The 16,611-nt window shown below is 36.9% G+C and overlaps 1 protein-coding gene across 2 annotated transcripts in view; it reads right to left on the reverse strand.

Annotated features, from left to right (window-relative positions):
* PDE4B (phosphodiesterase 4B) overlaps positions 1–16,611 on the reverse strand; it is a 544,019-nt gene that overhangs the window by 439,261 nt on the left and 88,147 nt on the right. The window contains exon 1 of one of the 2 annotated variants that reach the window (XM_025288534.3): positions 15,230–15,480. The exons of the other annotated variant lie outside the window; for it this stretch is intronic. Coding sequence (XP_025144319.2) covers positions 15,230–15,465 — 236 coding nt within the window. The 5' untranslated portion in view covers positions 15,466–15,480. Of the gene's footprint in view, positions 1–15,229; positions 15,481–16,611 lie in introns of those variants that run through there. 2 annotated transcript variants of the gene reach the window in all.

Raw genomic sequence — 16,611 nt, forward strand, 5'->3', positions numbered from 1 at the left:
TTGCATCATTAAACCATATACATTTGTTTATTGGAATAAAAAAAAAGAAAAACTGCATACTACAAAGAATTAATTCACTAAGCAATATCGGGGCGGGGGGTGCCATTAAAAAAGGACTAACATACACAATTATAGTAATGCTTGAGAAACTCTAAATATAAACTTAAAATCCAAACTTCCCAAGTACTGAATACTTGGCAAAGCCATTTTTAAGGTTCACATAAAATATAAAGTCTATTAATGCATTTTAAAGTTGAATCACATTTTCAAAAATCTGATATGTATAAAACTACTTAGAAGCCTTTTTTTTCTCCTGAATGTCTTTGCCAAGTCACTTTGCAGAACACCAAAGCACTCTATAACCACTGGCATTCAATATTCATACCATAATGCATAAAGTAAGGATGGTAGGCCCAGGTGATTATTAATCCCTCTTGACAAAAAAGCTACCAGTGGCAAATGTATGTATATGTGCTTACTGGGCATTTGGGATGCTGCTGGCATTAAAACCCAAATCCATTGAATCCCAAGCAAGTACTGTGTTTATAAAAGATAGCTCTTTCATAATATTAGACTCTGCAAAGCTTTATTCAGATGAAGCAGCTGCTTAATTTAATCTACAATTGCCAGATAGGTTCCTAAAAATCTTATTTTTATTAATTTAGACAGAATCAGAAACTTGGCATAATCCTTTGGAAGCCTGAAAGTGTTTTATTTTGCACTGTCACAAAACTTTGAGTTTATGTGGACAGTCATTTTTCGGTGATGTATAAATTCGCTTGAACAGAGAACCCCTTGTCTTAAAGGTATAATCTTTTATTGTCTTTCAGTTGCTCAGAGACAGAATCAACCTGATCGGTGATAATGTGAGAAGGAAGTCTTTGTCAAAAGAGAAGCCATAACCTTTATTTCTGCTTTCATCCCTAAATATTCCTGGAAACAACCAAGATAAACAGAGCAATTTGACTTAAATGCTGTAAAGGCATCTGGATAAAGGTTAAATACAATTTTCCCTGGACTGAATATTATTTTCTGAGCTTTCTGTCATCTTTCTGCAGGAAGCATGAAAGTGATGTAAAGACCAATGAGGGTAGTAAGACCCAAAGTTACCACTTAGTCTAGTCCCCGTCTCCACACTGTCTCTCCCTTAAATGGTCCCATACAGCAGAAACTCCTCCTCTTTCTGTAAAATAAAATGTTTATAAGGCAATGTTCATGGTATTTAATCATGTTTATTAACACCATGTTCTTTACATACAACCCAAATACACCTGCAGCATTTCATACTGATTAGCAATAGTTTCGGAGAAGGCAATGGTACCCCACTCCAATACTCTTGCCTGGAAAATCCCATGGACGGAGAAGCCTGGTAGGCTACAGTCCATGGGGTCGCTGAGAGTCAGACATGACTGTGCGACTTCACTTTCACTTTTCACTTTCATGCATTGGAGAAGGAAATGGCAACCCACTCCAGTGTTCTTGCCTGGAGAATCCCAGGGACGAGGGAGCCTGGTGGGCTGCTGTCCATGGGGTCACACAGAGTTGGACACGACTGAAGTGACTTAGCAGCAGCAGCAATAGTTTATCATTACTTTCGGCTCTATAAACTTATATTTCCTCTTCTTCTAGAAAACAAGTTCCAATTCTTAGTGTTTTTCAACTGTTCTAATTAATTTTATAAATATCATATATGAATAGGGAAATAATTGCTTTATCTATACTGATGAGTAAGTTTCACGTCCAAAAGGTTAAATGACTATCCCTTTGCCATTCAAAAAACAAAACAAGACAAAGCAAAACAGTTTGTAAGTGGTGGCACCAGGATGCATGTCTAGAGTCTAGGACTCTAGGTCTTAAGCTCTTTTCTCATCGCCTCTTGTGAATAAACTTTCTTATGTAAACAAATCACTAGGAGGTTAGATTCTACTGACTAGGGAAAACAACTGCAGGCACATTCTGGTACTTTGAAAATAACACTATATTTTTAATAGTAATTGATTCAAATTCACTTAGAGAAAAAGTGTTTCGTTGGCATCTAGTTTCATTAATGGAGACAAGCACCAAATTCAGGAAGATAACAGGCATTTTAAAGAATAAACAGCATTTTATGGCCAAAGACATCTGCAGTCGTCTCTGTGAAAAATGAGAGTGATTAAACCCCATAATGCATAGTGATTTATTTTTCTTTTTAAATTTTATTTTACTGTTGTAAGAACATTTAATTTGGGCTTTAAGATAACATACTATCCTGTGAAACTAAGTAATATCTAAGTAGTCTAAAAAGAATGTATTTAATATGTACAGCATTGCTCAATAAAAACTTATTTAATTAAACCATGCTATACAAATATTTTGGAGAAGACAATGGCAACCCACTCCAGCACTCTTGCCTGGCAAATCCCATTGATGGAGGAGCCTGGTAGGCTACAGTCCATGGTGTTGTGAAGAGTCGGACATGACTGAGCGACTTCACTTTCACTTTTCACTTTCATGCACTAGAGAAGGACATGGCAACCCACTCCAGTATTTTTGCCTGGAGAATCCCAGGGATGGGAGCCTGGTGGGCTGCTGTCTATGGGATCGCACAGTGTCAGACACGACTGACGTGACTTAGCAGCAGCAGCAGCATACAAATATTTAGTTTATATTACTATACATATATTATAATTTTTATATGAAATCATAAGCTCTGGATACATTAGTGAATGAAGTCTGCTGATTACCTTTCATTGGCCAAGGACTATGCTAAACACTAAGCACACATTACTTCTTTCAGTCTTCATAGAGACCTAGTGAGACACAAGTAGTCTTTTTCTAACTTTGCAGAAGCAGAAAGTGGAACTAAGGTTAAATGGTTTGCTTAAAACCTAGTATCTGGTCAAAGGTGGAGTTGGGATTCAAATGTTGTGCTCTTTGCACCACCCAGCCTCCTAAAGATTCATGTTGTTTTGGTAAATATGAGCATATTAGAGACACAACCATATTTTCTGGGTGAGCTCAGTCCTGGCTGAGCAGGATGACAGGTAAGGACAAAGGCCATGATTATCCCCAGCAAGTTAAAATCCATGTGTGAATTTCAATGGTAACATCTCAGGAGGAAGTCTTGGGCAGTTAAGACATCATCAGCAAGAGAGACTTGGATCCCTGAGTTTCTTTGTCCTACCTTCCTAGACCTCCCTTCAGGAGGCCTAAATAGTTCTGATGGTGAAAAAGAGGCTTCCTGTATAAATTGACTGCTGAGGTAACTGTGGCCCAAATAAGCCTTTACAAAAGCACTCTCAGATTCTCTGTGCTGTGACAAACAGTCTGTACTTATTAATTTGTGCATAAATATGAAGAGTAGCAAGGAGAGTTTTTGAGAAAAATGAGTTTTTGATGACACTGGAATTTTTCCAAGGCATTTGTTCACTGAATCCTATATTGGCTTTTTATATGTAGGATCCTGAAATAGACAAGGCAACTTCTCATGCTTTTTTTTTTTTCTTTTTGCTCTCAAGCTTATTGGTGCAAGTGGATGAAATTACATCAAAGTGCTTCTGTTCCTATCTCTTTTGCATATGGCTTTTAAAAATATGTTGCTGATAGCAGCCAAACAAGGCTATAAAGTTTCTTATTAGGGATGTAAGCTATTCACACTAGATCTTCTGATATGCGTTTCAATACAATTTAGTTTGGTTCATTAGAATGTGATTATCACATGAAAATAAATGAATGATATTTTGTTTCCTCAGTAATGGTCACACTGTGAATATTACAAAATTATTTTTTTACAAATGCAAGTGCACTTTGACTCTTTCAAACTAGCATATTTAATACCCAGCTATTGGAGAAGGCAATGGCACCCCACTCCAGTACTCTTGCTTGGAAAATCCCATGGATGGAGGAGCCTGGTAGGCTGCAGTCCATGGGGTCTCTAAGAGTCAGACACGATTGAGCGACTTCACTTTCACTTTTCACTTTCATGCATTGGAGAAGGAAATGGCAACCCACTCCAGTGTTCTTGCCTGGAGAATCCCAGAGACGGGGAAGCCTGGTGGGCTGCCGTCCATGGGGTCGCACAGAGTCGGACACAACTGAAGTGACTTAGCATATGCTTTTCAGATGATGAAAAATAATTTCTGCTTTACCAACCAAGGCTGACAATAATGTGAATGTTTGTGTATGTTTAGAGATTTAGTAAGATAGTTAAACAGTAGTATCTATTATGTGACTTATAATGCATAAAGTATTTCACTAAGTAGTAGATAGATAGTGGGATGTGTAGATAGATAGATAGCAGGAGAGTTAACAAATACATGCTTAAATTAAATTAACATTTGAAAATACTTAAATATGAGGCTATTTTCTCCACTTTACAAACTGAGGTCCAAGACAGAGAATTAACTGGTTTAAAATTTCAATAGCAATTCAAGACAAAATATTAAAACCAAACCTCAGTTCAGTTCAGTTCAATCACTCAGTCATGTCCAACTCTTTGCGACCCCATGAACTGCAGAACGCCAGGCTTCCCTGTCCATCACCAACTCCCGGAGTCTACCCAAACCCATGTCCATCAAGTCGGTGATGCCATCCAACCATCTCATCCTCTGTCGTACCCTTCTCCTCCTGCCCTCAATCTTTCCCAGCATCAGGGTCTTTTCAAATGAGTTAGCTAACTTACTTGACTCCAAATAATATAACATAAAAAAAAGATCAACAGTAAAAATAAAATTGAAGATAATATCAAAAGTATTTCATGATAGAAGTTCATCTGTACTATATTAAGAAATACAGTTTTCCATATTAATGTTATGTCTTATAGTTTTATAGAAAGAAGTAACATCTCTTTTAGAGGGAAGAAAAAAAAAATGCTACCAACACCCATCCTCTTAGAAGTAGTTTCAAGTACCTAAAACCAACAATTTGTCACCAAGATTACTTATAAACTATTAATATTATAGATATCTTTAATCCTCCAAGCCCCTTCATGTATCCCAGCCTTGTCATTGCAAAGGGGCTTGAAAGTATGAGCCACACCATGCAGGTCCACCCATGACAGACAAGTCATATTGGAGAGTTCTGAAAAAAAAGTTGTCCACTGAAGGAGTGAATGGCAAACCACTCCAGTATTCTTGCCACGAGAAACCCGTGAACAGTATGCAAAGGCAAAAATATATGATACCAGAATAAGCCCCCCCAGGCCGGTAGGTGTCCAGTATACTACTGGTGAAAAGCTGATGCCAGTTACTAATAGCTCTAGAAAGAATGAAGCAGCTGGGCCAAAGCAGAAACAACTCTCAGTTTTGGATGTGTCTGGTGGTGAAAGTAAAATCCAATGATATAAAGAACAATATTGCATAGGAACCTGGAATGCTAGGTCCATAAGGACATGGAACAACGGATTGGTTCCAAATTGGGAAAGAAGTGTGTCAAGACTATATACTGTCAGCCTGCTTATTTAACTTATATTCAGAGTACATCACGTGAAATGCTGGGCTGGATGAATCACAAGCTAGAATCAAGACTGCAGGGAGAAATATCAACAACCTCAGATATGCAGATGATACCACTCTAATGGCAGAAAGTGACAAGGAACTAAAGAGCCTTTTGATGAAGGTGAAAGAGGAGAGTGAAAAAAGAGCTGGCTTAAAATTCAACATTCAAAAATCTAAGATCACAGCATCTGGTCCCATTACTTCACAGCAAATAGATGGGGAAAAGTGGAAGCAATGACAGATTTCCTTTTCTTGGTCTCCAAAATCACTGCAGACTGTGACTGCAGCCATGAAATTAGAAGATGCTTGCTCATTGGAATAAATGCTAAGACAAATCTAGATAGCATATTAAAAAGCAGAGGCATTGCTTTGCCAACAAAGGTCCATATAATCAAAGCTATGGTTTTTTCCAGTAGTCATGTATGGATGTGAGAGTTGGACAATAAAGAAGTCTGGAAGCCAACAAACTGATGCTTTCAAATTGTGCTGGAAAAGGCTCTTGAGAGTCCTTTGGACTTCAAGGAGATCAAACTAGTCAATCTTAAAGTAAATCAATCCTAAATATTTATTGGAAGGAATGAGATCAGATCCTGGGTGTTCACTGGAGGGACTGATGTTGAAGCTGAAACTCCAATACTTTGGCCACCTCATGCGAAGAGCTGACTCATTTGAAAAGACCCTGATGCTGGGAAAGATTGAGGGTAGGAGGAGAAGGGGACGACAGAGGATGAGTCTGTTGGATGGCATCACCGACTTGATGGAAATGGGTTTGGGTAGACTCTGGGAGTTGGTGATGGACAGGGAGGCATGGCGTGCTGTGGTTCATGGGGTCACAAAGAGTCAGACACGACTGAGTGACTGAACTGAACTGAAGCTGAAGCTCCAATACTTTGGCCACCTGATGAAAAGAGCCGGCTCACTGAAAAAGTCCTGATGCTGGGGAAGATTGAAGGCAAAAGGAAAAGGGGGCAGGAGATGATGAGATGGCTAAATAGCATCACCAACTCAATGGACATAAATCTGAGCAAATTCCAGGAAACAGTGAAGGATATGGAAGTCTGGCATGCTGCAGTCCATGGGGTTGCAAAGAGTCGGACACGACTGAGCAACTGAACAACAACAACCCTTCACTATCACTGTGGGATGACTTGGGAGAATGGCATTGAAATACGTATAATATCATATATGAAACGAGTCGCCAGTCCAGGTTCGATGCACAATACTGGATGCTTGGGGCTGGTGCACTGGGACGACCCAGAGGGATGGTATGGGGAGGGAGGAGGGAGGAGGCTTCAGGATGGGGAACACATGTATACCTGTGGTGGATTCATTTCGATATTTGGCAAAACCAATACAATATTGTAAAGTTTAAAAATAAAATAAAAATTTTTTAAAAATAAAATAAAATAAAAATGGGCCACAAACTTTTTATAACTTGTCAAGACATTAGTCAATTATTAAGAATTAAACTCAAATTATGATATGAGAACATGCTAATTAAATGGAAATAATTACACTTTAAAACGAGGTGCTTTTTTTTTTTATCCAAAACTAATGCTTTCCATCCAGGTGCACTCCCTTGAAAGTAAAGAAAGCACATATAAGCATTTAAATATGGAGAGAGGTACAGAGATAGAGTAAATGTGGAAAACCACTAGCAATCAGTAAATCGAAGTAGAAGGTTTCATTATACTACTACTATCCTTTCAACTTCTTGAAATTTTAAATCCTTACTACCAGTAACCTCTCCTTGACCCAAATTATGTCCACCTTCCTCATTTATTCTGCTGCCATTCCTGGACATCTTAGATGCATATAATTTTAATGTCTGAAATTTTCTATGACTCTACCAAGCGTTAGCTACCCAGGAATTTTTTATCTACTCCTGTATCTCTTACATTGGTGGTTTTTCAGACACTTGGAGATTATGGAATCTGTACTCCCCCAAATTTCCCGAAATTCCCCCAGATTCATCCGTGTTTCTTTGTTTGGGCCCAGGATCAGCAAAAAGATCATCACTGCCTTATTTTTCAAGGAATTCCCAAAATGGGTCCTAGAACACTAATGCTTCACAAAATATAGTTTGAAAGCAGTTTTTCTGAAAGCCGTATTACCCCCTCCTCCTTTATTTACAATCTGCGTTATTTGCTGAAGTTGACATTGTGAGGCTATAGGGTGAAGGAGGGGATAAGCTGTCTGTCAGGAGAGCGTGCCTGGTGACGAGTGTTCTTTTCCACAAAAGGTCGAGAGAAGCAGTCATTCATATTCTCCCTATAAGACAAAATGTCTAAGTTCTAGCAAGAAGAACTTCAAGCAATTTGAGAAGGTCAACAAATCACTTCTATTTTTTTAAACTAAAAGTACACAGTGGGATTCAAACATATCTCTGTCAAACAAATTACTAGGAGTGACAGAGGTCCCAACCTCTCAGTCCAGAAAAAAATGAAACAGAACCAAGTGAAAATTTTTGCTCCTGAGGATGTCTTTTCTAGAATACAATGGTTATTAATTCACAATTTCCTTACTCTGCAAGGAATGGACTCTTCCTTCCAAGTTCCCCGTGAAAATTCTATCAAAAGCTCAGAAAGCTTAATATTTTTTAGATGCTGCATTAGTAGAAAATGATCAATAATGAAGCATTCTAACAAATAATATGCAGATATTTTAAAGGCCAAATAACAAATAGGTTTGTCTCTATGATACTTCCACTCAGATAGTTAATAAGAGATATGGAGAGCTTTCCTAAGCTGAAACACCAACTATTTGATGTGCTGTTTGATGCATGAAGAATAACCAAATAATAATTGTACAGTGCTACAGACAAATATTTACTTTACAGCACTACAGGCTAGGTAGTGTGGTTTGTACACAGTGGCTTAATTAAATAGGCTACCATGTAAAACACCTAGCCTCTAGTGAGATATCATGATTAAACTTGTACCTACAGTATTACAGAACACAAAACAGAAAGCAAGTTAGAGTAGCCCTACCAGCAAAAAGGGAATTCAACTATTAAGAGATAGATGAAGTAAGGGCGCTTATGGAGTATCAACTAAGTTTCCTTTTCTCCTCCTTCAGAACAGGCTAAAGGGAAAGTGCTAGAAGAATAAAAAAAAATAGGACATAGGGACTATATTCATTTTTTCTTTTATTTTTTCATCAAATATATACCAAGCGCCAGCCTTTCTTCAGGTGCCCAGGATACAGTAAACAAGACAGAATCTCTGCTGTCATGCAATTTTGCTAGATTGGTAGACAATAGAAGAGAAAAACAACATACAAATAAGTGTGTCTTTTCTAGCAATATATTTCCAGGTAATAACACCCAAGAAGATAAAGAAAGCAAAACAAGGGACAAGAAAGCAAACAGTGCTTTTTTAGATGAAGGGGTCAGCAGAAGCCTCTCTACCAAGTGAGGTTTGAGTAGAAACCTGGATGGAAGTGAGATAGTGAACCACGTCAGCATCTAGGGAACTAGACTTCCAGGCAGAAGCAACATCAAACAAAGGCCCGGAAGTAGAAACATATAAGGTTTGTTGAAGAACAGAAAAGAGCCTAACATGGCTGGGGAATCGGAGATGAGGTCACAGGTATTCTGGAGCCAGAAAATGTAGGGCCTTGTGAACCATGGCAAGCATTTTAGATACTTTTCTGGGAATCATTTAAATACCTCAAGTATAATGTTGCAGGTGTCTTGACAGTGATGCTACAGAAGGAAGCACAATAAATATCCAAGGATTAAAAACTGGGAGTCACTGAAAGAAGGAAGAATGGGAAAAGAAAGCAAATGGAACTTCACAAAAGAACTTAAACTTTAGCAGTTGGGCAGTTGGCACGCCTGCTGGGTCACCTTCCAGTGTGTCTCCCGGCAGGGGGCTTGTCATCACTACTTTCAAAGCCCTTTTTCCAGTAAGTATTTTTAAAATCCAATATATTGAAGACTTGTACACACTAAAAGGCCAGAAAAACACCATTTACAGACTTGCATTACTGAGAAAACAGTTGCCCTGATTAAACAATAGAATAGGGCTATGAGGCATAGATTTCCACTGGCATTGAGATCAGATGGCAGACATAGATAATTTCTATAAAAAACTCACCAGGATTATACACAAACACAACAAAAAGCACCTCTAATAAATTCGGACTGAGCTAATCGGTTTTCCCTGGATGCACTCATCCTCCCTAGCACGTTTGTTAAGATTCTTTGATGCATTTGGAAGTAGTGCATTAACTAGAACTATGCATAGCACCATGCTGGAGGTGATAAATGCAAAGCATATGGAATTTACATATTTTTCTTCCCAGTTTCCATAAACCATAATTTGTTAAGTCATAAAGAGTGTTATAAGCATAGTTTTGATGCTATGGGACACACACAATAATTAGAAGTCATTATCTCTCAAATGAACATTCTCCCTTTACCCCAGGCTTCTAAATCCTCTCACCTAATCCATTCTCCACAATGCCGGCAAAGACCTTTCTCATAGCCTTGCAGTGGCTCTCTGCTGATGATGGGATAAATCCCCAAGTCTGTTCACAATACTGGAAGCCCTAGAGTGTGACTCCAATCTCCAGGAAGAGTCTGACTTCCTCTCTCTTCCACCTTGCTGCTGCTGCTGCTAAGTCACTTCCTCTCCCACCTTGCTGCTGCTGCTAACTCGCTTGACTCATGTCCGACTCTGTGTGACCCCATAGACGGAATCCCACCAGGCTCCCTGGCCCCTGGGATTCTCCAGGCCCACTCCAACCTTGCACCTAAGGCTATAACTCCAATGAACTTTACTCACTTTCCACCATCCTCTGAATTAAATCCCAACTCAGCCCCTTACTTGCCGTGTACTCTTAGGCAAATTACTAGTCCTCTCTATGCTTCATTCCCTTTCCAATAAAATGGAAATATCAGTACATAACCTGGATGTTTTTGCTTGTTTTGTTTATTTATTTATTTATTTTAATTGGTGGATCATTACTTTGTAATATTGCGATGGTTTTTACCATATATCATGGCACAAAAATAAGTAAATAATTTAAAATAACGTCAGATGCATTCTAAGTGCAAAATAAATGTGAGTTACTATTATTGTTATTGGTTGGTAGAATTTTATTATTGTCACTTTGGCCAAAAAAAATTGCCCTTTCTGCCCACTTTTCTCCTGAAAAACTCCTAATCATTCTTCAAGACCCCACACAAATGTCATCTCCTCTCCAAACCTTCCCTAACACACTGACTCACTCTCTAGCAGTATTTATCTCTTCTTGTGCTCTTACGAGTGTCATTCTTCATTAGCATTATACACATACCATTGATTAATTCTTAATGCCTACGTTTGTCTTCCATGGGACATGAACATTCTCTGAAGGTGAGGACTATTTCTCCCAGAGTAGCACCCAGAGCATGGTAGGCTCTCAACAAATGTTCTGTACAATCAAATATTCAATCAGTAAGTACTTAAAGGCACAGATATTTTTCAAAAATTTTCCATACTGCTAGGAAATAATTCAGGAAATATAAGAAATAACACAAGGCACAGATTTAGACTTAGCTTACATACTAGGACTAAATTGTATAAGGCAGTAAATGTGCCCAAAGCTTTAGAGAAAGGTTAAACATGTACTATTAAACATTTTCTTTTCACTCTTCTCCAGTTATTCTAGCTTTGTCTTGTCAGGTGTAAGTAAGTTCCTTCAGAGTATGAACTATGTCTTTTCATACTTTTGTGGTCAAATATTAGGCACAAAAGTTTATATTTCATGAACTTTAATAAAAATGAGGAAATATTTCCAAGGTCTGGGTAGAACTAAATGGGAAATTGGAAAAAAAAAAAAAAAAAGTCTTCTTTCTAATACTAATTCTGAAAGTATACTGTCCTCTGTGAAGCATATCCCACGTGCAAGCATGGACAGACAGACAGACAGACAGTGGTGGTATTCACCAATGCACTTGCTCTTCAAGAGCACTGTGTTAGGCCTGAAATGCATTCAGGACCATCACCAGTAGCTTCCATCAGAGAGCATCACGCTGCTGATGATGTAGGAGAACTGATAACTGAGGTTGGAACATGAGCAAAGGAGGAAAGGCTGACAAAGCTACAGGTGGCAAGTGTAAGTCTAGAACAAGCAGACCACACGACATTGTTAATTGTTATATCCGATACAAAATAAAAAGTTCAAATTTGAAAAAAAGAAAAATAAGAACAAGCAGACCACATAAGACAAGGAGGATAAGGTTATGTCTTAGGAGTTTTCACCCCTGATTTGGGGTTAGGGATAAATTTTCCCTTCTCCCTGCTCACCAATGCTTGACATTCCATTGATGCTTTGCAGTGTAGGACACATTTTTTAAAAATCTATATTGTCTCATATCAACTAACATGGATTTGAGTGTCCACTTTTGGGTTTCAGAATTCAAAGGAGAATTTATAAATTTGGGATAATGGTACACAGTCAAATAATAATTAAGGGAATAGAAATACTTGGAAGAAACTAAAGCAATTCAGAACATTTTTATAAATGCAGCATGTAATATTAGAGTATTCCTATTCTCCTATGAGATAATACGTGTGAACATCCTAGTAAAGAACCGAAAATATAGGCGATGTTGGAATCCACATAGATCGAATCAGCATTTTTTTCTTTTCTTACTCACAGCAGAGCTCAATTATATATGTTGAGAGAAAAAAAAAAATCCTAGGACTGGTTAATAATGATCTTCATTTTTATGCAAGTAATTATAAGTTTTTTCTTAATATCCATTGAAGACCAATATAATTTTCAATACCAGGACTATTAAGTAGTAAGACTGTGTACTAACTGAGGTTCTAGAACTTTTTTTCCAGTCTTAAAAATAGGCTAGATTCCCATATGTCAAAGATGGAGTAACTGGTCCTGCCCAAGAGTAAAAGAAAGCAACTAGATAAATCACCCAGATTCCTTCCAGATTTAGGACTGCATCAATACTCTGATTAGTGATAAGACATGAATATTTATCTTTGTTCAGATATTTTAAAAAGAATCACAGAGTCAGTATTTCATAAGTGTTTCTTAAATCTTCTGCCATTAACTCACACTTCATAACTTGGGTTTTCAAAATCAGAACTATACATTCATCTGAAAAAAATATGAAATCTACAAATAACTGAAGATAAAAAAAAAACTGTTCAGTGGGTTTAGATATAAACTGCATCCTCTGAATTGTTTAGCTCATCATGAAAATTACTTTAATTTCAATGCTGGGATCAAAACAATCCAGTCTTTTTAAAAGATGTCTACTGTCTACTGTAAAGTAATAACATGTTTTTAGAGACTTCTAAGTGCATATCCTGGAATTACTAACTTAAATGCATGGTTTGGAAAATACTAATTGTTGATCATGAAAAGAATGGTTACATTTCATCATGACAAAGAGGCAAAAATAAAGTACTTATGCTCTTATTTCCTCATGTAAATTACATATGATGCTTTTTAAAAAGGAGTACATAATTTTTAAGGTTAGTGAAAAAGTCATTCAAATACATATGTTTGTATTTTATGAAAAGAAAATTTAATTGAATGCTCCATGAAAAAAAATTTTGAAAAATATTAAATATGCACTGAGAAAAAAATAAACATAAATAGAGACTTAATAAGAAGTTAAAAGAAACTATGATATACCTTTACTAAGAAATACCAGAGTGTGTGAGCTGGGAGGTAAAAATGAGTGAAAATGAATCATTGTCAAACTAAAGTTATTTTGTAAGTTTGATGATTAATGGATTCTTTAAACTTATGATACATCATATCAAAGTCATATGGGCTGTTTTTTTTATTTTTGGCAATTTGTGGAAATTTTTGTTTTAATTCTGCTAGAAGAAGATCACTTTAATAGCATAAGTTATCTCAAATACCATTTAATTGTTCTTTTTGTAATTTGCTGCAAGAAAATTTGTATAATGCAAGAGTGAAACTGGCTCTTCAGTCATTTTAAACTTTGGGTTCTTTTGAAAACAAAATCAGTATTTATAGCTATACCTTCCTGCTACATCAAAAATCTATTCTGAGTAAAAGAAAGGTCATGTTATTATATTCAGGAACTCTATAATAAAGAAATATTACCAAGGTTTTATGAAGATTCACCATTATCTGAGAATCAGTTAGTTAAAATTAAATGTTTGTCTAGTCAAAATAATGGTTTAATATTAACAAATTAGTAAAACATGAGTCAATTAATTGTATGTTTTTCACCTTTATTCCTTTTATGAGAGCTAATTAGCAATATAACTATATACCTTTCTCCTATTCAGTTATACTACTTAGCAAACTGTATGAAAATACACACACTTTAGGGGTGGGGTAAATCATGAGAGAGGACTTCTTCAAAGCAGTACATCCTTACATATAAATCTTCTCTTTGTACAAATGCTACCATTGGTTGGTTTTGAGAAATTAATCACATGTACTCTATAAGTATGAGATTATAATTGAATAATAAGATTTAACTCATCAGAAAGGTGATCAAAAAAAAAAGTTTGCCAATAAAGCAATTAAGTGAACAACATTGCATTCTCAGAAAACAAAAATAACCATGTCATTTTTAGCTAAGTAAAGCATGAATACTGGTCTTAACATGTGGTGTCTATCAAAGGCAAGCTACATATTTCTAGGGGTAACTTGAATTTCCCAATATACTGTGCAGTAGATCAAGCAGACAAACACTTCAGATGAGTAAAAAACAGAGTTCAAGTAAATAATAATTTTCAAAAACAGGATCTCCTCAGTTTATAATGTTGGTTGGCAATCTAAGATGCAGTCAAAATCAGTGTGTTAGAATTATCCTTAAGAGGTAATAGCTCCCTTCACTGCTAAGGTCCCTATTAAATAAAAATTATAGGTACCCAATTTTGAAGGGTATTTTAATCTGAGAGAAAGTATAATATTCAAAGAAATCTGAAAAAGCCTAGCTTTTGCAATTAAAGTTCAATTTCTTTTGTACTTTCCCTTGTATTTTGTTATTATACTGGTTTAAGGAAACTACTCTGTTGTATATAGCATATTATATATATTAAAGGCTCAGTACAGTTTTTATAGAGGGCTCTTGGATTTATTTACTTGGCATTCCCAAGTAAATTGGGAGTTTATTTATTATTATCTACAAATTTTAAGTCACTTTTTTTACAATAAGAATCTCAAAGATAATAGCAATTTGAATCATACATTAATTAATCACATAATTTCAGAAGTGGGAATTTAATTTTCCCTTTATTTGACAAGTGTAAAGACAGAGGCAATAAATCAAAAGCACTAGTTGACATACTACAATACGGCAATGCCATAAATTAAGTTTGACTTTATATATTGTCTTAAGAAACAAATCCAAGATTGAATCATTTATTCTTGTACCAAAAATATACTATCAGAAAAACTCATCAACATCAACACAAAAACACACACAAAAAAAGTCACCAATCACCTCCACAGAGATTAAAAACTGAATTTTAAAACTCCCTCAATACTCAGTTGCCCTAGAATTAGCTAGGTGTTTTTTATAAGCAGTAATTTTAAAGACTCTCTCCAGTGAGAGCCTTTTTTATCTGGAAACAGCTAGGCACAGTGACATGAACACACACAGCACTATGTATTCTTCAGCGGACCTGCTCTCCGCTCACCTCACACTTGAGGTCTGTATTATGAACATAATTCAAATATTCCATTTGCTACATTTCTAAATCACTGTTGCTAGTCAAAAGCACTCCAAACACCACCAAATCCCTTCTTACCATGTATGAGCCACAGTGAAGCGACGACGCTGCCGAATGCTTTTATTCACCAGCAACTTTCTGAAAAAGCATGGTGAGTTCCTTGGCGAACTGCGTGGAGAAATTTTAGGAGATGTAGGTCTGTTTGCCGGTAGTCTCGGAAGCTCAAGCTCTAAGTGCATTTGCTCCTTGAAAGTCTTTATGCAAACCTCAGATTCAGAGGCAGTAAGTTCTTTTGAAGAATCTTTTGCTGTCATGTCTTATATGGAGTGCTGGCTTTCACCATCCAAAACAAAAATCTCAAACATAGCAGAGACACAGCTGCAGGTTAGGAGGCTGGTAAGTCTGCAAACTGTTCCCAGTTTAATTTAGGAAGCTGTGGCTCCAAAGTAGGAGCTGCTTAGAGCAGGAGCAGCATAATCGAAGAATGGCAAGTCAGCCTGTCACAAGGAGCTTTATCAGCCTGGCTTTGCCTCTGAAAATGCGCCAAAGTGCTTCCTATGTCAGTAGCCTCCTTGTGGATGAGGTTTGTCTGCAAGCTACACACTGACACTCGCTGAATTCATTCAGCTGAATATATCAACTCATGAAATATTCATGAGGGCTTCTGATAAATCCTTTACATGCATTTTTTTTTTAAAGAAATCTTTTCAAACATGCTGCATCCACTAATGGATAGTAAGCAAAACCTAGTCACTGAGTCACTCATTTTTGTTTGCACAAAGCACAGAACCAGAGCCCAGACAGCATGTGTGATGTTTAAAGTCTTCATTCAGAATTATCTTTCTCTGTAAAGCATACAACAGTAACTCCACCCACCAAATGCTTATTGGCCCAGGACTATTTAAACAACTGCACTCTATTTCCCCCTCAACAACACCCTCCATCACCCAGATTTTCACATTTGCGAAGCCACTCGCATCATCAGCAAAAACATTAAATCAGACATTGTCAAAAAGCCTAGCTAAAACAGACCCCTCCAAATTCCATTTCTGAATGAAAGAACTGATTTGCTAAAGCTTTTTTTCCCCTCTCCAGAAGATACAAAACTACAATATAAAAAGAGTCAGGAAAACATTAGGTTTGGAAACATAACAGAAAAACATTAGATTTGGTTCATTCCCCTAAGGAATTTAAAGACTAATCTTTAATCCAATAAAAATTACCTTCATTCTTCTGCTTAAGTTCATTGTCCCTGAGGTACCCACAACAGCCACTCTCTGTTAGATGTAAAGTCACTTCCGAAAGTCAAAGTTCTCTAGAATGGAAATGGAGGTAACAACCAGGAGAAATGAATGCTCCCCATTATAAGTGCAGGGTCCAAAGTCAAGCATCATGCACACGTGTGTGTGCACACGCACATATGGGTAGATGTACACAATAGTGTCTGTGTGTGGGTATCT

This window comes from Bubalus bubalis, chromosome 6, assembly GCF_019923935.1.
Source record: "Bubalus bubalis isolate 160015118507 breed Murrah chromosome 6, NDDB_SH_1, whole genome shotgun sequence".
Lineage (NCBI taxonomy): Eukaryota > Metazoa > Chordata > Mammalia > Artiodactyla > Bovidae > Bubalus > Bubalus bubalis.